We start from the raw sequence: 24,394 nt of genomic DNA on the forward strand, positions 1-24,394 counted from the left end.
AATTCTACGGGACGGAGCGAAGAACTGTAGTGTACCGGAAAATTAACTAAATGAATTGTTACGGGCGAGCAAAAATTTAGAGAATCTGCTTTGTCATGGTGCAAAAATTGGTCCTCGATTCTATTGTTATTTGAGTTTTTGTAATTAGTATGTCACATCAAGGACATTTGACATCGTGTTTTATTCCTTTTTTTATTTCAAGATGATTCATTTGGTCAAGTAAAACGAATATCGCGTTTCCCAAGAGTATTTGCTGAAGCAAAGAAGCTTGGTGTTGACATATTCTGCGCACGAGAACAGTGTTCCGGTTGAGTTGAAAACGTAAATTGGCCACCGTAAAGAGTTTAAAGGCTGACGTTTCGTCTATCGCTCCGACGAAGGGCCAAGCGTTTGAAACATCAGCCTTTAGATTATTTACGTTGGCCAAGTAAGGTTTTTAACTCAGTTGATGACACTAAATGACCTTTTCTACTCTCTCACAAACACAGCACTACAGTTTCCTTAGAAACTTACCCCCTTCATTCATAGTGTTCCGGTTGATTGACTTATCAGTTAATGGCCCGTAGGGAGAAAAGAGAGGTTGTTAGTACTTCGTTACTTTTGTTTTCTTCAGCCCTCGAAAAAAGGTTTGATATGAGCCTGAATATACGTACTTTCCTTGATGATTTACGAACGAATATCATGTTTACTCCGACCATATTTCATTCGCAAATGAACATTGAGTCTTCTCACTCACAGCCCTGAATCGATTAATAATCGGGAGTGCTACGCAACAAAACAGAGAAATAGGCAGTTTAGACTGCGTGTTGCCACTGATATAGCGTAGTTTTTTATGGCACTGAAAAGACAAAAACAACACGACGCCCGAAATCTTCTGACGATGTAAAATGTCGAAATAAAGTTTTTCCTGCGACAAACAAACCTTCTGGTGTAACAACTCTCTTTGCCTCCTATTGTCACTTCCTCCACTGCCGCATTACGATTGCGTTCCCTTGCGCCCTTCGTAGTGGACAGGGGTAATGGAGGTTCTGGGAACGAGATCACACTCGTCATCGCTAATGCAAATGAAATTTGCTATCTTAGTCTGGAAGCCGGTTATCCAGACATCTACCGAGCAGCAAGCAATAAGGCAAATCAGATGCCTGTATTTGCTGAGGCAGTTTGTATGCTCTCATCCGGTCCTTGGGCCACGCGACTCACCGAAATGATGACTTAGTCGTTATTGAAAAATAACAACGATTATTTGCTCCTTCTTCTTCTCCTTTTTCAGCTCACTTTGATGGTAAAGGCATGGTTGAAGAATACCTCCACACAAAAAAGCTCAAAGAACGCTTGCCTTTTACCATAGTACGCTTCCCGTTCTATTACAACAACCTGGTATCGTTGTTTACACCTCGGAAAAAGGACGATGGTACTTTACTATACGATATTCCGATGGAAGGTGTTGCCATGGATGGAATAGACGTCACACAAGGCGGAGAATGTGTCTATGGTAAAAGAAACTCCTTTGCTCATTGTTTTCCTTTTTTTTCCTACTACTCGCGCTCTTGCAGTTTGATTTTTGATCCATCATATTTGTCACAGGCATTTTGGAGAGCCCGGACTGTTACCGTTTCAAAATCATTGGTCTGAGTGGAGACAAGATTACAATCCAGCAGTATTGTGAGACACTGACCAAACATTTAAAGGACAAAGGCTTAAAATTTGAGGTTAGCTGAAATGTCAGTCTGATTTAATATAAGGGAGGCTTCAATGGTAAAACATGTTGGGTTTCCTTGGGTTTGTACGCATTGCGCACCTATCATTTAATTCGCGCCAGGAATAGTGAGATCAAGAGATGTTAGGAATTAAACCCTATCCCAGGGCGTGAAATTGCGCCTAATACAGGCGCCAATGCGACTAAATTTTTCACTTTGGCGATCAAATCCTGAAAGTTAGTCGCCAAATTGGCGACTAGAACGTTTCATCATAACCTTACCAAGAGATATAGTGAATTAAAAAGATTTGCAAAGATAAATCCGCGGCAAACTTCCTCGTTAAGTTTGTTTCCAAAACGTAGCACATGCATCTCGATCGATAACTAGACGCCATCTTGGATTTAGATGAGCCTGAAATTTGTATATCATCCATCCTAGTGTCCACTTTGTAGCACGTTAAAGATCTTTTCCCTAACTTAATTTTGGAGGGTCTATCTAGAACGCTGACAGCGTAAAGAAAGATTTTGTTTGTCTTTGAAAATGGCGACCAACTTTTTTTGAATTGGCTACCACTTTGAAGAATTTCACGCCCTGTATCCATGTACATCTTGGAAGACTTTTAGTGGCATAACATCTCACAAGGAAAGAACTCCCATCTCTGACACTGAGGCCGACGGCTTGCTCTTATCGCGATCTGTACGCCTGTTGAAAGACACAGCATCGGTACTCCTTAACTTTAAAGTCTGGAAAAGTCACAGCGTCATCCGAAAAAATGTAATCACTGCAATTAAAACAATTACAGCCCATTTCATCCTGCTGAAGATGAGTCTAATCTTAGAAGAAGTTGTTCACATCAACTGTACGCACCAAGAATGGAACTAGTAAAACTTACAGATTGGGTGCACACCGAGGTGATTAACTGGGACAACCTTGACTCATTCCACGGACTATCCTCTAAAACTAAAAAGCCAGTAGCTTTCTAAATGCTGTATTTCTAGACCTATCTAAGGCTGTCTATGACCAACTGAATCCGCATTATCTACTGCGGCAAGAGCTTATTAACATTGGTGTTACCACCTCCCACACTAAATAGATTAGATCTTACGTCACAAATACGTCACAAGTCAGTCACAGCAGTCGGAGATGCTGACGTATAAGCCTCTAAAATGCCCGTCTAAGCTACTAGAATGCTCATTGGGCGGTATATTGGGACCGCTACGCGTTTTTCATTCGTGTGATCTCCTTATGTGTTATGCACTGCTGTCGATCATATTTCGAACCCCTTCTTAAACATGTGCGATGTTTACGAATATTCAAAGCGTGATATTCTACAGTTAATCCAGAATGTTTGCTTTTGTGTAGCCGTTGTGATGTTGATTGTCGGTTGCCGGTTGCATGAAATTAAATCACAAGTTTGGCTCTGAATGTTAGGGTTCCTGCATTTTATAGAAAGGCGTTATAAAGCTTTTTTTTTTCAGGACTCAAAGATTACGTTAGATGAGTACAGAGCTCAGCCTGATAATCCTGCCGCTATTGAACTTGGAAACATGTTTGAGTTCTATAAACGAGGAAACCCAGACCGTGACATAAGATTGACTAAGAAGCTGAATGAAGAAACTCAGAGGTTTGACGTGTGGGTTAGGGAAAATAAAGCCATGCTGGAGGAGGCTTTCTCCAAAAAACAGTGAATCAGAATGATAGGACAGATGAAATCTGACATGTTCCTTACAACCAGTCACACTCGCACAGTAATAGGCACTCCCTTCTGTCAGGTCATTTAGACTTAACGTAAACGGGAAATGCATACGAAGGATAACCCAACTTATTCACTTGAATCCTGGAAACGTCCTACGCCAGCCGTTTGAATTTTATTGATTAGCTTGTAGTATTGCTAACAATAATTACCATCACCAATATCTATAACTAGTCTTTAAATAAAGGATACGCATTTTAAAGTATTGGCTGTGATTTTTTCAAATTGCACATTATTTTTTCCTAATCGCCATTAGCAGGAGTAGTAGAGTTTTAAGTACTTCCTGTTCCCACATGGAGCCCGAAAAAACCTGTTCCAAGGTTTTACCACACAAAAGAACTTCCCCTCGCACCATCTTTTCAGAACACGAACAGCCTTTTGCGAGGAACAAGTGTCTTTGTATGTGCTTCCACAAGCTCTGTCACCCTCAATGTATCCATAGTGTACCCAGTGAATTCGGATCCGTCGAAAAAGACCGCACTTAACTATTCTGCCCATATTGTTTTCGCACAAAACCAAACGTTTTCCTGATAGAAGGAAAAGAAAACTAGTCAATTTCATTCTTGTTTTCTATTCTATTAAAACAAAAAGAAAATTGACTTGTACTGGAGATACCCTGCAGCCAATTTTCCATTTTTTTTTTAATTTCAGACTTAAACCATCAAACCCCAAATCATTTATTCAGTCTTTCCTGTCAATAGTACGCAGGAAAGTTCACTTAGTAGCATGTTATGATGTAAGTCTATTATGAATATTTTTTTTGCAAAGAGCGATAAAAAGCGATTCACTTCAAACATCCCAATGCTTGATAGACAATGTGCTTTCTTTAAAGCAAGGTACTAGCGCTATTTTTCTCACAAATTGATTGAAAACATAACAATTTCGCGTGAGTTTCAGTAAACAATGTCGCAAGATGCTCGTTATTCCTCATTTCCGTTCTGAAAAATGAACGCAAACGTAAACAGGGTTGGAGAGTTTGCAGCCAGAGAATGAAGCGCTCAAGAGGAAACTTTTCTGCATCCGCTTTGCCACTTCGTCGTAAGTGACCTGAACTGAATAAAAAATCCAACATACCGCGGGGGCACGAGAACGTGTTGCAACTCCGGGACATTGAGCCTTGTCCTATACATGGCTTCCCATGATGCTGTGGGAGAGGGTGAGTACAAGTTCTATACCTAAGCTGAGTGCCCCCACCACAAGTTCGCTGACAACTGCTCCAATTGTTCCATGGGCTCCAATCACCATTAACTGCGTAAATAGCAATTACGACTATTATTACACAAACGTAATCCATATAATTTGTGCCCTTCTTGCTTCTAACCTCATTGCCTCACTTACTCGCCGTTTCGTTCGTTCTATTAATAAATGTTGAAATGGCTATACCTGGACAGGGCTTTAAGTTACAGCTTTGTGTCACCATAGAGACCCCGACACAGTCAGTGCCACCATGTGCCGGAGAGGGATTATTACAGCTACGTTTACGTCTCTGGACGCCACCTTTACAGCTTACAGAGCATGCGTTCCAGGCTTGCCAAGAGCCCCACTGACCATTCACTGTGAAAACCAAAGCAACACAAGCTTGGGATTTATCCTTCTCATTTACGTTGCATATGTAAAACAAATGAGATTATTGCTTATAATCATTTCAAGCTGAGTGAACTATATCTAACGGAACTAAAAAAAGGGCTACAGTGTTCTCGGTGAAAAGATTCTCGGCAGTTGTTTGGTAGCAAACGAGAGAGTTATCGAAGGTTTTGCCGTCATTATATTATTCCTCAACCTAAATTTTATTTTTCGTTATCTAATGCAGCTACTATCATTATATAATGTTCACAAACGCCCAGCTATATTTTTCAACTTCAGCTTGGAGATCACTACATTGGTATATACTTACCGGCACAGGTTGGGTGAAAGAAAATGAATTTATCGTGGTTACGTAACCTAGTGTGTGGGGTGTTGCATGGTATGCAAAAAATACTGCATAAGAGTCAGTGCGTTTATTGTATTATTAGCTGTTTGCATGTAATGTTTTGAGCCTTTCAGAGTGTCTGTAATTTTGCTTGCAAGACATAATAAAGAGGGTCGCACACAGCTCATGTTGACACACCCCAACTTTGGTTGCTTATAACATGATAAATGTTTTATATTCGTTTAAGTGGGGTAGCGAATTAGAATATAAGCAACATTATCTAACATAGAAGTGGTTAGACCTGGGCAGAATTGTAAACTGCAAGTCTGGACTTCACTGGCATTCCCTTTACATGGGTCACCACCGTTTGCTGGTGCTGGGTTTTTACATTTACGCATGCGTCTCTGTAAACCATCATCGCATGTTTTTGAACATGAAGACCAAGCAGACCAGGCAGACCAATTTCCATTCACTGAGAAAGTAAACACATCATAACAGTAGGCCAGAGGAACAAATAACTCAAAAGGTGGAGAGTGAATGTATTGTTTTACTTCCTGATAATTACAAATTAGCGTTTTCTTCTCACAACAAACCTGGGCATTTATTAACATTACATCCCTTAGTTTCCTTGGTAACCCCCTGGCAGGGTTTTCCACTATTTGCTGGCGCTGGATTTGTGCAACTACGTTTGCGCGTCTGAAGACCACCACCGCATGTCTTAGAACAGGGAAACCATGTAGACCAGGGAGACCACTTGCCGTTCACTATTCAAAGATAAAAACAGCGACACGAGGGTTAATCCAACTGATTGGTAATCATTCTTTGATCGCTAAACTATGAGGCTATTAACAGATGTACTGTGAGTGTCTGAATTCCTGCCGTCAATTCGATGATCATAATCGAAGAACGCTATCACTGCAACTTAAAATTTAAATCCATTTAATGCAAACCTGGGCATAACTTAAGATTGCATTTTTTGGTTTCTACGGCCTCTCCCATGCAGGCTTTTCCACCATGTGCTGGTGCTGGATCTGAGCATTCACGCATGCGTTTTCGAAAGCCTCCGTCACATGTCTTCGAACAGGAACCCCACGAGGACCAGGGAGACCAGTTGCCGTTCACTAAACAAAGATGAGAATTAATCCAGCCAATTAGTAATCAGTCCGTCGGTCAGTCGACTTGTGAGGCTGTTTACACGTGTTCTGTGCGTGTCTGAATTCCTATCAATTTGATAATTAAGATCAAAGAACCTTATCATTGTAACTTAATTTTTTAAATCCAAACCTGGGCATAACTTAAGATTGCATTTTTTGGTTTCTATGGCCTCTCCCATGCAAACTTTTCCATCATGTGCTGGTGCTGGATCTGAGCAGTCACGCATGCGTTTCTGAGAGCCTTCGTCACATGTCTTCGAACAGGAACCCCACGAGGACCAGGGAGACCAGTTGCCGTTCACTGAATACGAAGATGATTTATGTAAGAAAAGTGAATATCTTGGAAAGAAATGTTTTGAGTAGAGGATAACTTAAAACGACATTTTGTGGTTTCATCTGACTCAGTTCGAACCTGGACATAGTAGCAGAATACATGCTTTAGTTTCCATGGAAACCCCCGCTTGGCAGGGCTTGCCGCCATTTGCTGGTGCTGGATTTGTACAACCACGTGTGCGCTTCTGGGAACCTTCATCACACGTCTTTGAACAGGAAGACCACTTAGACCAAGCCGACCAATTACCATTCACTATCAAAATGGACAAAGAAAGGTTAATGAGATAATGACCATCGCGATGGTGCAATTTTGGGAATCAGGAAATAAAGTTGCTCTGGTTAAAAAAATATCTGACTGAGGTTGTATAAAAGCATCACAGCCGTGAACCGTAAGGTGCGCGCTAAACGTTCGGCCAGCGGGTAAGGAGGGAAACATTCAGCCAACGTGCAACATCATTTATTTTAAATTGAGTTGCTTGGAAGGGCTATATGCTTTACTCTTATTAATGGGTAGAAACCATAATAAATCGAAAGAAGATTCAAATCATGATACTTGGCAGCCTCCTGTCTTTTTTTGTTTGTTTGTTTGGTTGTTTAGGCCCATCCCAAAGGTAATAATACGCTCTAATTTTATCGTCTAACCCTTTCTCTTTTAATATGGCTCTTATATTTTTTGCCGTTCAATATACTCCTTGGTATATACTTACCAGGCTTAAGCTTGTAAACGAAGCTTGTGTAAAGCTTTCCAACCCCATAGTTATTTACACCAATTCTACAGTTGCGGGATTTACCAGATATATCGTAGGTAAGTGACGCATTCCTTCCTATACGAAAAGAAATATTTTCTTCGTCTATATTATATTTTTTTCCAATCAGTTTTTTTCGGCATCTAACAAAGCTTTACATTTCAAATAAGAACATCACCAAGCAGGTTAGAATCTTATTATCAACCGAAGAAGAGTTTTTCACTATTCATACGGTGAATGTTAGTTTTGTGTGTATCACAAAGTCATAGCAGAGTGGATTCCTTTATTTGAAGATAAAAAAAAAAACCTTTGGCATTGAATTAGTTCGAAAGTATCAAATACTGTGAATGCTTTACAAGTTCTCCTCCTCTCCTTCCCCTTCCCCGGGCAAGTTTTCAAAAAAGAACACCACGCGAAAAAAAATTCATTTGAGCGACATAGCGACTCAGCATTTGGCAAAATTCTTGTATTAAATGGCATATAATAGTTTCTGCTTAAAAACCTTGTAGGTTTTTGTACCATAGAGGTTCATACCAAATACAACATTCATTAAAGCTTGGCAACAGTCAGTTTAGGGAAATATAATGATAGGCCTATTTGCCTTCAGTTAGTTATTTTTTTAAATATCTAGAAGCCTCTACTAACTCTCTTCGAATGCTGACTGCAGCAAAGAGATCACTTATAGATAGAGAGCTTTAAAAACGAGTATCACGAAGCTGAGTTAAACTGCACATGCCGGCACCATATTAACTGCTGTTAAGTTTAACTACTAATCTGTGGGATACTGCATCCTCTAACACTCTTAGGTCCGCCAGAGTAGTTTAAACACACACAATTGTTCCATTTGAAAATGAAAGTTACCTCCCCAACACTCATGTTGATATTGTATTCCAAAACAAGAGTAATTTCTGATTTCTGCCTGTTTGCTGCAAGCCTTTGCCAGTGGTTTTAGGTTTGGCCAGAGTTCATTAACGTCCAGGTCAGTTGGGGTGTAGAAATGGACAGGAAGAGCAGAGTGATCAAAGTTATTATAACATCCAATGGCTTCCCACTCATCAACTGTAGACCAGCACATCAGTCGATTAGTGACGAGCAGCAGGCGTAAAAAAAAAAGATGAAATTCCGTTAAGCCTAGGCATCCAGTGGATATTCAACAAATATTGGGCGAAGTGTAGCAAATTTTGATTGTTTCTGAATAGCAAGGGGGTCAATTTTACAGTATTTGCATCGTCCATTAAACGCGTCGACGTTTAACAAGTTTTTCGCATTTATTCAAGGGCAGCGTTGATTCTAAGGCGGCGTGTATTTCAAAACCATATCTCATGAATTTCCGACAAAAATCAGCCGCAATTATCAAATGACTTGTACAGCCCCGCTCATGCAGTCTTCCAAATCGACGGTATGCTTTCCGAGTGAGCAGATATCTTTTGTTTCTAGAACGATGGAAGAACGTGTTTGCAAGGAAAAAGTAAACAACAAGCGGGTATTTCTTTTTCATTTGCATCTCAAGTTTTCCTACACTTAAAGTGAAAGAATTTGCATCGGGTGAGATTGTGAGCTATCTCCCATTTTTATCTTGATTCTTTCCTTCTCCTCTTTTCTCTTTTTATGTCAAATATCCCGTGACCATTTAAAGTCCTTCAACAGCTATGATGAATTTAATAAAACCTCGAGCGGTCAATCTTAGTTTGGTTTCTCGTTGCAATTTAACATTTTCATGAAATGATCATAAAATGTTTCAGGCACCAATGTTTTGTCAGGTTTAAAATCACGACATGAAAGAAAATATTAGTGTAAGTTTTGTAAAGAGGAATCATTTAATCGTCAATCAATTGACGCCTGCCAATCAAACCTGTATTCAGCGCTTTTGGAAAGATAGCAAAATCCAGGGTTTTATATATATATCATATATATATATATATATATATATATATATATATATGATATATTTTGAATTCATCGGTTGAAATCAATTCTCCTGTATCTATCAGAGTCAATACCTAAAAGAGTGTGAACGAATGTGTCTCACCTGAACTCACAGATAAACGGACCAGTGCACAAACGTTGATCAAAAATAAAAACATCTTTGCCACGCGCAAGTTAATGTAAAATGTTTTTGGTTACCCAGAACTTTTCGGAGATTACTTTTGATCTGAAAATTTACTTATTTTCAGTCATTAGTGCGTAAAGTAGAAGAAGTTTCTTTCTCGTATAGTATGCCCTTGAATTCATTAAAAATGCCTGGAGAAATCTTTCTGTCTTCAGTGACAGACAAGTATAGAAAGAAAATTATTTACTGCCAATCGTATTTCTACGATTTGATGTAATAATCACAAAACAAAGTGATTTACATTACACATCACTTTATCCTCCTCTCTGTCATAATTTTTATCCCCTAAAATAACAATAAAAATCACACCTTCCGGATTTGTGTTCTTTTCTGACCAGGTGATTCCTCTAATATTGTCTTATGTTTAATTACCAATACCATAAAAGCTAGTATTGTTTGATCTTCTAGTTTACTAATCATCAAACTTATTTCCATTCCTTGACTCCATCACCATAAAAGTGCACTTGTAAATCAAAATGGCCCGAGAAAGGATCTCAAATCACAATTGTATCTCTGTCCTTTACAAGGAAAGGTTGTTTACCAATTTTCTTTAAGGCTACAACTTTTTAAACGCTTTACCCAATGGGTGTTTGCCATCGAAATTTGATTGTTCATGAAACAATAAACGAGACTTTTTACCGTGGTGCAAAGTGAGGCCAAACTCCGCACTAGGACTAGTTGGTGCAATCATAAGGATTTACTGCCACATAGAAGCAATCATACTGTTGCACAAATTAAACATAGGCATGCTAGCATGCAAGAGTTATTTTTTTTAGCTGAGTAGGTCGAAATAGGACACCTTGTGTTCCTAATGTTTTTTAAAATAACTTTCACAAGAACGAAAATATCGCATTAATTCACTTCAAGAGAAAGAGAAAAAACATAATTTATCTGAGCTCACACAGGTATTTTCTAGTCTATTGTCTCTATTTTCTAACTACTAAGCAAAAATAACGTGCATCGGTGCCACGCTGACTGTAGTCTCCTTCGCATCCGTTGTTTGGTCTCGTCGCACAACGCTCTCTAATTCCCGTCGGACGAGACCAAATAACAGTTGCGAAAGAGGCTACGCTTACAGCCGTTCCTCTAACAGAAAGAAATTTAAAATTATTCGCCTACAGTTAGTCACCTCAAAAATTTAATTCCAGGTAATTTTACTGGGAAAAGCAGACTGAAATTGTTATATCTTCAATAGACCCTAACCAAAGACATCTCGTACGAGGGAAGAACACTGAGCAAGAGAAGAGGATAATATTTCAAAGAAGGCTGTTTGATTGGTTGTTGCCTAACTGAACTTTGCCCTCTGTGTGTGAAATACGCGATAAAATGCAGGTTGTTTACAAGGAATTTACACGCGACTGGGTTAATTCCAAGGTAGCCAAATGCGAATTTTATTCTTAGAAAAAGTCAAGACGCGGGAGAATGCGTGTAAAATTCGCTATCAGTAGCATAAAGTTTCCTGTGAATTTTTTTAGTGGTGTTGGATAATGCGGTTAGAATACGTGATAAAATGCAGTTTTTTTTACAAGGAAATGGCGTGTGATGGAGCGAAGTCTAAAGTGGCAAAATGGAATTTGATTGGTAGAATACAATTCAAGCACGTGAAAAATTGCTCAATGTTCATGCAGTGCAATGATTGGGTATTTTCTGATTAGACTTTAGACGTTGTTTTCATAGTACGTTGTTTGGTGCGTGCGTTGTGAGAAAAAGAGCGGAAAAAACACATTTTAACGTAAAAATTATACAATAAAAATAAATGCGAACCTTTCACATCCCGATAAATCTTGACTGAATCACTCGACGAGGCTCTTGCAAAGGCTACAATCATAACACTTGCCAAATGAGCTTATATGATTATATTGGTGCGAGCAACATACCACTCTACATGCTAACATATGCGTCGATGGGGAGGAAGGGGGGTTCCACAGGATAATTTGTTTTTACGAACTGAGTTGATAATGTAACAGGCCACTGCAAAAATTTTTAAAGCGGAAGTTTCCAACAGACGAAGGGCTAACGCTCGCTTATACTTCACCTACAGCTTAGTTAACGTACGTTTCCTATATTTTATACTTGGCTGTACTCGATTGCTTAGTTGAGAGTGAAAAGAAACTAAAAATCATCCGAAGACTCCTCAATTTTACGAAACGAAGAATTTCAGAGAATTATGGTTGCAATTCTGAGGATTGAAAACAAGTGGTAACTGATCGAAGATTTCCAGAGATGCTACGAAGTCTGATTTGTTACAAAATGCCGAATAAAGGTAGATCAACTTTTATGGAGAGGGAGTAACACCTAAAATCTGTATTGAAATATTTCGTTTGATATCTTTAAGTATATCCAAGGAGGGAATTTAAAAAATTAACCGATTGATTTAACGAATTCATCAATAAATACATGTCACGTTGAGAGAGATGGCAATAGTGATTCAGTAGACTTAGAACCTGAAAGAGTATTCATGCTTTACACCATGCGTATATCGAGTTATGAATGCGCGCAAGAACTTAATTGGAAAGTACGAGAGAAGTGACTTGTTGCTTGCTACCTGTCCAAGGGAAAAAAAACAGATTTTCTCCGTTAGTTTTTAATAGATCTGTATTGAATCCAAGCAACCGCATTAGAGTCTATGAGTCAGCCTTTGACTCAGCCTTGAGTCTAATGAAAAATTCAAAAGTGGGTCAGCAACCTTGTCAAAGTTTATATTTGCGAAAAACCCGTTCTTCCTCAAGAAATTTTTGATAAACGAGGAGTTTTCGGTTTCCAGTCTATGCTAATAACACTGAAAGCTAAAATTAAAAAAGCATTTCCTTACCACACACCCTGTCCTTCGAGCTTCATTAGGGAAACTGAAAGACGCTTTTCAGCTAGAAAGAAAGTACATGTAAGCCACTTTAAACTCTGTGAAAAGGGCTCGAACATCTCATTCTACGCATGGGTCATGCCGCACACAAACCCTATTACTGACTCTGGGAATGTGTTAGTGACAGGGAAAGACCCTAACACTGCCTACACAAACGAATCAGACGTAGATATGGTGATAGAAACTGATATTCAATTCTTTCAAAATATAATATTGTTTTCATTTTTTCGTATGAAATTTTATAGCAGCTACATTTTCATTTTCATGAATTTTGTTCTTCATGCCTTAGTTTTGAAAGCTTTTGATTGGAAGTGTTAAACTTTACGTTTCTTAACGTCAATTTTACAAAATTGTATTTCCAAGTCATTTTTGTCACAGGAGTGTTCCTTTTAGTTCTTTTAAAATTCAAACTCGCTTTTAAGCTAAAAAGAAAGTACATGTAAACCACTTGAAACTCTGTGAAAAGGGCTCGAACATCTCATTCCACGCGTGGTGCATGCCGCACACAAACCCTATTACTGACTCTGGGAATGCGATAGTGACAGGCAAAGATCTAACACTGCCCACACGATCGAATCAGATGTAGATATGGTCATAGCAACTGATATTCAATTCTTTCAAAATAGAATATTGTTTTCATTTTTTACGTTATGAAATTTTCTGGCAATTACATTTTCATTCTCATAAATTTTGTTCTTCATGCCTTAGTTTTGAAAGCTTTTGATTGGAAGTATTAAACTTTACGTTTCTTAACGTCAATTTTACAAATTGTATTTCCAAGTCATGTTTGTCACAGGAGTGTTCCTTTTAGTTCTTTTAAAATTCAAACTCTGATTGATTCCCTGACGAGTGGTATGTTTCACCCGTTGTAAAACTAATATCCTAATCCATGATTACCGTAAGTTCGACATAAGTGCCCGTACTTGGTAGCACAAAAAGTAATATTAAAATATTTTGGGACAACTTTCTCTATGAACCAAAATATGAGATAGTCGGCATAATTTGTTATCAGAAGTAGACATGAACAGAAGACTGGGTTAAGAACGTTCAATTTGGCAAATCTCTTCAGTTCTTTCTGTCTTTTACCCTAAACTAAGGCTAATGTAAGGTCTTAGTTTAAGTTAAAGGTAGAAAAATTTTTCCGACGACCACACTGTCAAAGGATCGTCTTCTTTGTTACCCGTGTTATTACCTTGGATCAGCGCAGAGCATAATTGCCTCAGTTTTTCCCCTTAAAGCCCGTGATCAACAAAAGTGGATCAACGGAAAATATATCAGTACGAATAAACGAATTCCCGTTTTGTGTTTGGTCGAGTGTGGCGTGTACATTTTGCTGAATAATCATTTCTCAAAATAGAGGCTATTTCTACACCAGACTGAATAAAAATCATGTTGAAATTTATCATTTGGTTCAAATTTTGCTCCATATCCTCAATAATTTCAGAACGTATAAATTTCTTGGAGAAAGAAATTGAGCGAGCTACCTGTCTGTTACCATCAAAGGCAAATTGTTTTTCAGTTACGTTACAAAATTTGTACATATCGCCATCAATTAACATTAATTCGTGTATAATCGTGTGAAAAGCCAAAATAAAAAACGAAAGAGTTCCATAGTAATGTGGTAACTCTCAAGAAACAATTTTCATTAAATCAAAAGTGAGGAGATCCTTACGAACCAGGTATAACAACATGTCACTCAACATGGCAGGAGAGAGAAGGTGATCTGTGAATGACAAATATGAACCAAGCCAAACAGAAAAGGGTTGCCAATAGTAACGAATCCTAAAAACGAGTCAGTTCTAACTATCCATGGTTAAATTTGGTAAGATCAGAGAATTTGTACATTTCAATAGCAGGAAACTTCTCTTGAACCACATGGTTCAAAAATACAAATACAAGGTATAACTTGTTTGCACAATTTAAACATAAACAAAATTCATTAATCATGATATGATGCCTATTAAGGCATGGACAAAAGTCATTGGAAGAAAAAAACAAAGATAGTAAAGAGAGACTCTGTAGGGGGAACAGATTCACTTTGGTCAGGTAACCAAACAGGCGTATCTCTGAATATCAACTGCTTTATCCTATCAAGTAAAGAACAACTCGTGGCCACTGAACTGATTTTCGTGAGTCATCATTTCTATTGAAGCAAAATTGATCAATCATACCTTATTTCATCTCTTATAGGTCGAATTTACCACTACAATGAGGATGTACTTAGTAGTTCTCTTGTTGTCTTCAACCTTCTGTTATACACAAGCTTGGCCTACACAAGAAGGCAAGTACTTGAATATGTTATATCTTAGCCGCATTCGAAGAGGAGGATCTAAATCAGTTATAATATGCGAGGCTCCAAAATAGACTTTGTCAATTCCGTGTCGCGCCTCAATTTTTCATACCATCCCGCCATCCCACCGCAATGAACATTTTCATCCCGATCCCGCCTTTTATCAGTTCTATGACGCTGATCCCTGCCCATGTTGTTCAAGTTCACCGCCTTATTTAAACTGATGGACAAATTATAGTCATTATAATATTGATAATGTACTCTCATTTCTCATAACTCTCATGAGGCAAAACCGAGCTTTAAAATGCGTTAAAATACGTGTTGAAGCCAAAGAAAATCTCAGCGACACGTAGGCTGTGTCATTTCATACGCGGTTTATTGGGATTACTAATTTAAGCCCGTTTATAAAGCAAATAAATACTTTTTGATGTTTCTTAGGTCGTGTAGCCAATAACTTGAGCTGAATTATGATCTCGGCTACGACCATCCTATCCCGCCTTCGAAACAGAGCATATCCCGTTCGTACCTTCCTATTTTCATCCCGCATCTTGCCTTTAATATTACTAACCCTCATCGGGCACCTATGATTATCGGACCCTTATATGCCTGTGCAAAGTTATGGAACATCTTTCCTATTGTGCGTGTTATAAAGTCAACCCATAAAGTGTCTAAAATGATTCCATCGAATAATTTTTATTAGAAAATTATCACGGTTTGATTACGTAATTATCCTTAAGGACTTGTGCGCAAGTTTCAATCCGAGCAACGAAAATAAAAAGTTTTTATCAAAAAGAATTTGTAAGATGATCAACCATGAGCTTGCCGATCCTGATGTAAGTCGCTAGAGATAATCATAATATTCCTCCACCATGGAGAGAAGAGTGATGGCACCGAGAACATGACATCAAAATTACTAACAGTAAACGTTGAAGACAAGGACAAGCAACACGCGTTAAGTTGCGAATGAAATTGGTCAGTTTGAGAAACGCAGGTCAACCGAGCTTAATTGCATCAAAGCAGTGACTGCTTTGATGCAATTTAGCTTGGTTGACCTTTAGGGGCTTTTTTATACAATCTTCTGTAGCTGGTATATGTATTTCTCTGTATTTCTCCTGTTTTTCACAGTAAGAAGCGCCCTTGTTTGTGAAGGAGGGAAGCAAAAAATCAGGTGCACACATCAAAAGATTCAGATCATTTCTGCAGTCTATGGAAGAACAGACCGCTCCGTGTGTCAGTGGGGATTGGATTGGACGGTTGCTTGGTTATGGAATGTCAACTGCCGCGCAGCTAATACATTAGCTATTGTTAAAAATGAATGTGAAACCCTGTCAGAATGCGAGTTGCATGCCAACAACGCAGAATACGGAGACCCGTGCTTCGGAACGAAGAAATATCTCACGGTAAATAATCGTTTATTTTTACGTACGGTTTTCGAAAACATAATTTGTTGCTCTTAAACCCAAAGGTCTGTGATTTATCTCTTTAAGTAGGACTAAGAAGTGTTTTTCTGTTCCGCACTCGTAACAAACTTTCAACACATTTGTTCTCGTATATATGGATATATATATATATATTGTATATGTATTTATGTTTTTATCTGTCTATCACTCAGCATTAATGTTATTACGACTCTATTGGCTACTTTACGTCACGTGGAACAAAATCACTAGATATTTATGACGTAAGAGTCCTCATTAACGTTACTCTTCTTCGAATAGAAACAAACCTAGTTGAAAAAGCCAGCTTGAGTGTCACTCTTTCATCTTTGTTACTTTACAGGGAAGAAAAACCAACTCGAGCCATTTCAAATAAAGCTAATCTCAAATACTACTCTGGAAAAAACAAAAAAAACATTTGCACATTCAATTTCACATTTGCCCTCAACTATTCATTTTCGGGACAATCTTTTAACTGCGGACATTATCAGCCGACATAGCAGTCGCCTGAAGAGACCAGTTTATTTACTAAATATTTTTTCACGGGTGCATGTGCCTTGTACATTAGAAGTGTCTTTGTGGACTGAACTTAGTCAACACAAATTTATTCATTGTAAAAGTGTCGCCTAAGAAATTGCAAACTCCTCCGGCTCAGTTCGCGTAAACGTTATTAGGTAACTAAAATGTTTGTGGCCAGACCAAAAAGAATTCATAGGAACCTGAACAAAACATTTCGATTTATCACTGCGGAGTGAGAAACTCAGAACAGTTGAGTATCATGGACTTCTTCAAAAAGAGACCGAAAACTAGATGATGAGGTTTTTATTGATAGCATCAGTAAACGCATTGTATATATTTTGTTCCCATAGGTCAAATACAGGTGTATCGGCCGTATTACACCAGATGACACCAAGAGAGCTCGCGTATGTGAAAATCACAAAATGTCACTCGAATGTCCTGAGAGACGCAATATCGACATCGTATGGGCAAACTTTGGCCGTCTCAAGGGTGCTCACATCTGTGGTGACGGTTTCTTTGGAATATTTTCCTGGAACCAAGCCTGCCAGCATCAAGTGGCTTCCAAGGCTATTGCCAAGCAATATTGTCAAGACAAGGAACATTGCCTTCTTGATGCCACCGTCGCCAAATTTGGGGACGCTTGCTGGGGTACCAAGAAATATTTAGAGGTTGGTAAAGAAATGTTTGATTTTGAATTTTTGAAGTGGAAAAGCAAACCGATATGCTTTCACCTACATTATATCAAAAGAAAATAACTAAACGATAATGGTTAATTAAGCGACCTCTTTCAATCAATCGCCTAAGCTTTAAGATTTTGGAAAGATGCTTTGTAGTTAGGGATTCCCATTTCGCACTATATTTGAAAACAAATGCCCAAGTGAATGCGGAGTTCTAGATTTAATAACTTCGATGTTTTTTTTGGTTCTAGGTCCGCTACAGATGCTGCCCGAAGAAGGGTGGATGTGACTGAAGCTCAATCAACACCTCAAGAAATAGCTAGACCGGTCAAATAGGGACTTGGAGACGGGAAAGGGACCACGGTTTTCTCTTTTGTCTGGGTTTTTGTTTTTTTCTAGTGGGAGTGGGTAAGGTAACTTTGTGAAGCATGATTATCATACAGCGAGAATTAGAATAGATAAAGTTTGTTGACATGTCACATGTCATATACTAACGACTGAAGTGTCTCATTTTTTAACAACTGCTTCGTTTGCGATCTAAACTTACTTACTGGTAGATTTCTCTCTGGCATATCTGCCGTCATTGGCTCAACTTTTCCTGGTTGGAAAGAATAAGTCTTCTAAATCTGTTAATTTCTCTCTTCCTTTCTGTCGCCCATTGCATATCCGATGGTAATAATTCCACAGCACATTTTATTCTGCGCGTTTTTTTTATGGGTCCTTGGCTGCCTTTTGTGGGGTCGAGTATTTTTACACAGAGTCTGGACTGGCGAAGAATCAAACCTAGTCAAAAAATCCTTGAAATTTCTATGCTAATAATGAACAGTGACTCGTTTAGTAATTTTTGCTCCCCAAAAGGAAAACGCACGAAAAAGATTGTCGTTATTTCATAAAAATCCCTACTCTGCCGTTCTAATTTATGATTGTCACCTCCTCTTTTTGATAAATGTCGAGAGGAATCAAATAATATGAAGGGGGAAGAAAAATGTTGAAGAAGAGGAAAAAACATGCTGTAAACTGATACCAAGGGAAGCGTAGGAAGAAAAGTCTCATATGGAAACCTTTTGGGAGGAAATACTCGCGAATAGAATTTAGTCGCTTTCATCAGTCTACATTGTAAGCAATGTGAAGAAAATCAGTAATGACAAAGGATGAAATTGTTGTGAAGATTCTTTGAACGATTCTCACGATTCCATTTAACGAAGAATTTTTTAATTTAAAGACCACCATGGAAGATTAAAGTGCAATAAGGATGGGGTAGGTGGGGTAAGTCATGGTTCCATTGAAGTGAGGCTACCGTCTGGCTTCTGGCGTCTTTGTGACCTCTGGTGCTTACTCTAGTATCACACAAATCAAATATGGCGGACGTAACCAGTAAGGGAAAAACAATTTCATTCATCAGCATGAAGGAAATATTTCCTAGAAATTCGTGATTGCTATGGACCTTTTCCATGGACATTATTTGCGTAACACAAAAGGAACGAGCATTTCGCAAAACATCATTGCCACTGGTAATTTTATTCAATAGATCCATATTGAATCTAAGTAACCGGATTAGAGTCTTTGAGGCAGCCTTCGAGTCAGCCTTTGACGCAGCCTTGAGTCTAATGAAAAACTCAAAAGTGGGTCCGGCAACCTAGTCAAAGTTTATATTTGCGAAAAACCCGTTCTGGGTTAAGAACGTTCACTGATTTCGTAAATCTCTTCAGTTCTTTCTGTCTTTAAACTAAGGCTAATCTAAGGTCTTAGTTTAAGTTTTGTTTCTATAGAATAACTATGTAAGGAATATGGAAGGTAGAAAACTTTTTTCGACGACCACACCGCCTGAGGATCGTCTTCTTTGTTACCCGTGTCATTACCTTGGATCAGCGTAGGACCTCCCGCAAAGCATAATTGCCTCAGTTTTTTCCCCTTAAAGCCCGTGATCAACAAAAGTGGTTCAACGGAAAATATACTTGTACGAATAGACGAATTCCCGTTTTGTGTTTGGTCGAGTGTGGCGTGTACATTTTACTGAATAATCATTTCTAAAAATAGAGGTTATTTCTACACCAGACTGAATAAAAATCATGTTGAAATTTATCATTTGGTTCAAATTTTGCTCCACCTCATCATCAATTGCAAATTCGAAAGAAATTTCAGTAAAAGCATTCAATAGCAATTGCGACTCCCAAAGAGCAATTTCCTTCATAATCATACCTAATCTAATTGCATAGTAAAGAAACTAAGTCTGCAAACATCTCTAAACCAGACATAACAACATGTATGTCACTCAGCGCAGTGTAGGACGAAGGTGAACTGTGATCTATGACAAATAATTTCAGGACGTATAAATTTATTGGAGAAAGAAATTGAACGAGCTACCTGTCTGTTACCATCAAAGGCAAATTGTTTTTCAGTTACGTTACATTAATTCGTGTATAATCGTGTGAAAAGCCAAAATAAAAAACGAAAGAGTTCCATAGTAATGTGGTAACTTTCAAGAAACAATTTTCATTAAATCAAAAGTGAGGAGATCCTTACAAACCAGGTATAACAACATGTCACTCAACATGGCAGGAGAGAGAAGGTGATCTGTGAATGACAAATATGAACCAAGCCAAACAGAAAAGGGTTGCCAATAGTAACGAATCCTAAAAACGAGTCAGTTCTAACTATCCATGGTTAAATTTGGTAAGATCAGAGAATTTGTACATTTCAGTAGCAGGAAACTTCTCTTGAACCACATGGTTGTGGAAAAGTGATTTGTCAAAAAGAAAGCCGACAGACGTTTGTTTTTAAAAATACAAATATAAGGTATAACTTGTTTGCACAATTTAAACATAAACAAAATTCATTAATCATGATATGAATATTGAATATGAATATTTTTGTCCATGCCTATTAAGGCATGGACAAAAGTCATTGGAAGAAAAAAACAAAGATAGTAAAGAGAGACTCTGTAGGGGGAACAGATTCACTTTGGTCAGGTAACCAAACAGGCGTATCTCTGAATATCAATTGCTTTATCCTATCAAGTAAAGAACAACTCGTGGCCACTGAACTGATTTTCGTGAGTCATCATTTCTATTGAAGCAAAATTGATCAATCATACCTTATTTCATCTCTTATAGGTCGAATTTACCACTACAATGAGGATGTACTTAGTGGTTCTCTTATTGTCTTCAACCTTCTGTTATACACAAGCTTGGCCTACACAAGAAGGCAAGTACTTGAATATGTTATATCTTAGCTGCATTCGAAGAGGAGGATCTAAATCAGTTATAATATGCGAGGCTCCAAAATAGACTTTGTCAATTCCTTGTCTCGCCTCAATTTTTCATTCCATCCCGCCATCCCACCGCAATGAACATTTTCATCCCGATTCCGCCTTTTATCAGTTCTATGCCGCCGATCCCTGCCCATGTTGTTCAAGTTCACCGCCTTATTTAAACTGATGGACAAATTATAGTCTTTATAATATTGATAATGTACTCTCATTTCTCATAACTCTCATGAGGCAAAACCGAGCTTTAAAATGCGTTAAAATACGTGTTGAAGCCAAAGAAAATCTCAGCGACACGTAGGCTGTGTCATTTCATACGCGGTTTATTGGGATTACTAATTTAAGCCCGTTTATAAAGCAAATAAATACTTTTTGATGTTTCTTAGGTCGTGTAACCCATAATTTGAGTTGAATTTTGATCTCGGCTACGACCATCCTATCCCGCCTTCGAAACAGAGCATATCCCGTTCGTACCCTTCTATTTTCATCCCGCATCTCGCCTTTAATATTTCTAACACTCATCGGGCACCTATGATTATCGGACCCTCATATGCCTGTGCAAAGTTATGGAACATTTTTCCTATTGTGCGTGTTATAAAGTCAACCCATAAAGTATCTAAACTGATTCCGTCAAATAATTTTTATCAGAAAATTATGAGGACCTCTTCAAGTATTGAAATCATGGTCTGATTACGTAATTATCCTTAAGGACTTGTGCGCAAGTTTCAATCCAAGCAACGAAAATAAGAAGTTTTTATCAAAACGACTTTCTAAGATTATCAATCATGAGCGTGCCAATCTTGATGTAAGTCGCCAGAGTTAATCATAATATTCCTCCACCATGGAGAGAAGAGTGATGGCACCGAGAACATGACATCAAAATTACTAAGAGAAAACGTGGAAGACAAGGACAAGCAACACGCGTTAAGTTATGAATGAAGTTGGTCAGTTTGAGAAACGCGGGTCAACTGAGCTTAATAGCATCAAAGCAGTGACTGCTTTGATGCAATTTAGCTTGGTTGACCTTTAGGGGCTTTTTTATACAATCTTCTGTAGCTGGTATATGTATTTCTCTGTATTTCTCCTGTTTTTCACAGTAAGAAGCGCCCTTGTTTGTGAAGGAGGGAAGCAAAAAATCAGGTGCACACATCAAAAGATTCAGATCATTTCTGCAGTCTATGGAAGAACAGACCGCTCCGTGTGTCAGTGGGGATTGGATTGGACGGTTGCTTGGTTATGGAATGTCAACTGCCGCGCAGCTAATACATTAGCTATTGTTAAAAATGAATGTGAAACCCTGTCAGAATGCGAGTTGCATGCCAACAACGCAGAATACGGAGACCCGTGCTTCGGAACGAAGAAATATCTCACGGTAAATAATCGTTTATTTTTACGTACGGTTTTCGAAAACATAATTTGTTGCTCTTAAACCCAAAGGTCTGTGATTTATCTCTTTAAATAGGACTAAGAAGTGTTTTTCTGTTCCGCACTCGTAACAAACTTTCAACACATTTGTTCTCGTATATATGGATATATATATATATTGTATATGCATTTATGTTTTTATCTATGTTTATGACTCAGCATTAATGTTATTACGACTCTATTGGCTACTTTACGTCACGTGGAACAAAATCACTAAATATTTATGACGTAAGAGCTCTCATTTACGTTACTCTTCTTCGAAAAGAAACAAACCTAGTTGAAAAAGCCAGCTTGAGTGTCACTCTTTCATCTTTGTTACTTTACAGGGAAGAAAAACCAACTCGTTTTGTAGAGTCCAGTTAAAGAGCCATTTCAAATAAAGCTAATCTCAAATACTACTCTGGAAAGAACAAAAAAAACATTTGCGCATTCAATTTCACATTTGCCCTCAAGCTTCGCTTCTCTGCCAACTATTCATTTTCGGGACAATCTTTTAACCGCGGACATTATCAGCCGACATAGCAGTCGCCTGAAGAGACCGGTTTATTTACCAAATATTTTTTCACGGGTGCATGTGCCTTGTACATTAGAAGTGTCTTTGTGGACTGAACTTAGTCAACACAAATTTATTCATTGTTAAAGTGTCGCCTAAGAAATTGCAAACTCCTCCGGCTCAGTACGCGTAAACGTTATTAGATAACTAAAATGTTTGTGGCCAGACCAAAAAGAATTCATAGGAACCTGAACAAAACATTTTGATTCATCACTGCGGAGTGAGAAACTCAGAACAAGTTGAGTATCATGGACTTTTTCAAAAAGGGACCTAAAACTAGATGATGAGGTTTTTATTAATAGCATCAGTAAACGCATTGTATAAATTTTGTTCCTATAGGTCAAATACAGGTGTATCGGCCGGATTACACCAGATGACACCAAGAGAGCTCGCGTATGTGAAAATCACAAAATGTCACTCGAATGTCCTGAGAGACGCAATATCGACATCGTATGGGCAAACTTTGGCCGTCTCAAGGGTGCTCACATCTGTGGTGACGGTTTCTTTGGAATATTTTCCTGGAACCAAGCCTGCCAGCATCAAGTGGCTTCCAAGGCTATTGCCAAGCAATATTGTCAAGACAAGGAACATTGCCTTCTTGATGCCACCGTCGCCAAATTTGGGGACGCTTGCTGGGGTACCAAGAAATATTTAGAGGTTGGTAAAGAAATATTTGATTTTGAATTTGAAAAAGTGAAAGAGCAAACAGATATGCTTTCACCTACATTATATCAAAAGAAAATAAGTAAACGATAATTAAGCGACCTCTTTCAATTAATCGCCTAAGCTTTAAGATTTTGGAAAGATGCTTTGTAGTTAGGGATTCCCATTTCGCACTATATTTGAAAACAAATGCCCAGGTGAATGCGGAGTTCTAGATTTAATAACTTCGATGTTTTTTCTGGTTCTAGGTCCGCTACAGATGCTGCCCGAAGAAGGGTGGATGTGACTGAAGCTCAATCAACACCTCAAGAAATAGCTAGACCGGTCAAATAGGGACTTGGAGACGGGAAAGGGACCACGGTTTTCTCTTTTGTCTGGGTTTTTGTCTTTTTCTAGTGGGAGTGGGTAAGGTAACTTTGTGAAGCATGATTATCATGTAGCCAGAATTAGAATAAATAAAGTTTATTGACATGTCACATGTCGTATATTAACAACTGAAGTGTCTTTTGAACAACTGCTTCGTTTGCGATCTAAACTTACTACTGGTAGATTTCTCTTCGGCATATCTGCCGTTGTTGGCTCAACTTTTTCTGTTTGAAAAGAATAAGTCTTCTAAATCTGTTAATACCTCTCTTCCTTTCTGTCGCCCATTGCATATCCAATGGTAATAATTCCACAGCACATTTTATTCTGCGCGTTTTCTCTGTGGGTCCTTCACTAGCTGCCTTTTGTAGGGTCGAGTATTTTTACACAGGGTCTGGACTGGCGGAGAATAAGACCTAGACAAAAATTCCTTGAAATTTCTATGCCTATGATGAACAGTGACTCGTCTACTAATTTTTGCTCCCCAAAAGGAAAACGCAATAAAGAGATTGTCGTTATTTCATGAAAATCCCTATTCTGCCGTTCTAATTTATGATTGTCACCTCCTCTTTTTGATAAATGTCGAGGGGAATCAAATAAAATTAAACCCTGATTAAAGCTTACCATAACTCAAGTTGAAG

The 24,394-nt window shown here is 38.3% G+C and overlaps 3 protein-coding genes and 1 pseudogene across 3 annotated transcripts in view; 3 read left to right on the forward strand and 1 right to left on the reverse strand.

Moving 5' to 3' along the window:
• Positions 1–3,652, forward strand: part of LOC131796909 (nmrA-like family domain-containing protein 1) — a 4,276-nt gene extending 624 nt beyond the window's left edge. Inside the window, exons 2-4 of the mRNA XM_059114528.2 lie at positions 1,271–1,492; positions 1,585–1,709; positions 3,176–3,652. Coding sequence (XP_058970511.2) covers positions 1,271–1,492; positions 1,585–1,709; positions 3,176–3,385 — 557 coding nt within the window. The 3' untranslated portion in view covers positions 3,386–3,652. The remainder of the gene's footprint in view (positions 1–1,270; positions 1,493–1,584; positions 1,710–3,175) is intronic.
• LOC131796908 (coadhesin-like) lies at positions 3,519–8,731 on the reverse strand (annotated as a pseudogene).
• Positions 8,732–14,573: 5,842 nt separating this feature from the next.
• On the forward strand, positions 14,574–17,957 carry LOC136283424 (L-rhamnose-binding lectin CSL3-like). Its single transcript, XM_066172278.1, has 5 exons — positions 14,574–14,656; positions 14,753–14,847; positions 15,982–16,252; positions 17,158–17,475; positions 17,736–17,957. Exons 2-5 carry the CDS (start codon positions 14,771–14,773, stop codon positions 17,775–17,777), a joined length of 708 nt encoding a protein of 235 aa, XP_066028375.1. The 5' UTR covers positions 14,574–14,656; positions 14,753–14,770; the 3' UTR covers positions 17,778–17,957.
• A 2,483-nt stretch (positions 17,958–20,440) lies between these two features.
• LOC131796917 (L-rhamnose-binding lectin CSL3-like) lies at positions 20,441–23,851 on the forward strand. The gene is made up of 5 exons (XM_066172283.1): positions 20,441–20,501; positions 20,598–20,692; positions 21,851–22,121; positions 23,067–23,384; positions 23,639–23,851. The coding sequence occupies exons 2-5, from the start codon at positions 20,616–20,618 to the stop codon at positions 23,678–23,680; spliced, it is 708 nt and encodes a 235-aa protein (XP_066028380.1). The 5' UTR covers positions 20,441–20,501; positions 20,598–20,615; the 3' UTR covers positions 23,681–23,851.
• Positions 23,852–24,394: the final 543 nt, after the last annotated feature.

This window comes from Pocillopora verrucosa, chromosome 9, assembly GCF_036669915.1.
Source record: "Pocillopora verrucosa isolate sample1 chromosome 9, ASM3666991v2, whole genome shotgun sequence".
Taxonomy (NCBI): Eukaryota; Metazoa; Cnidaria; class Anthozoa; order Scleractinia; family Pocilloporidae; genus Pocillopora; species Pocillopora verrucosa.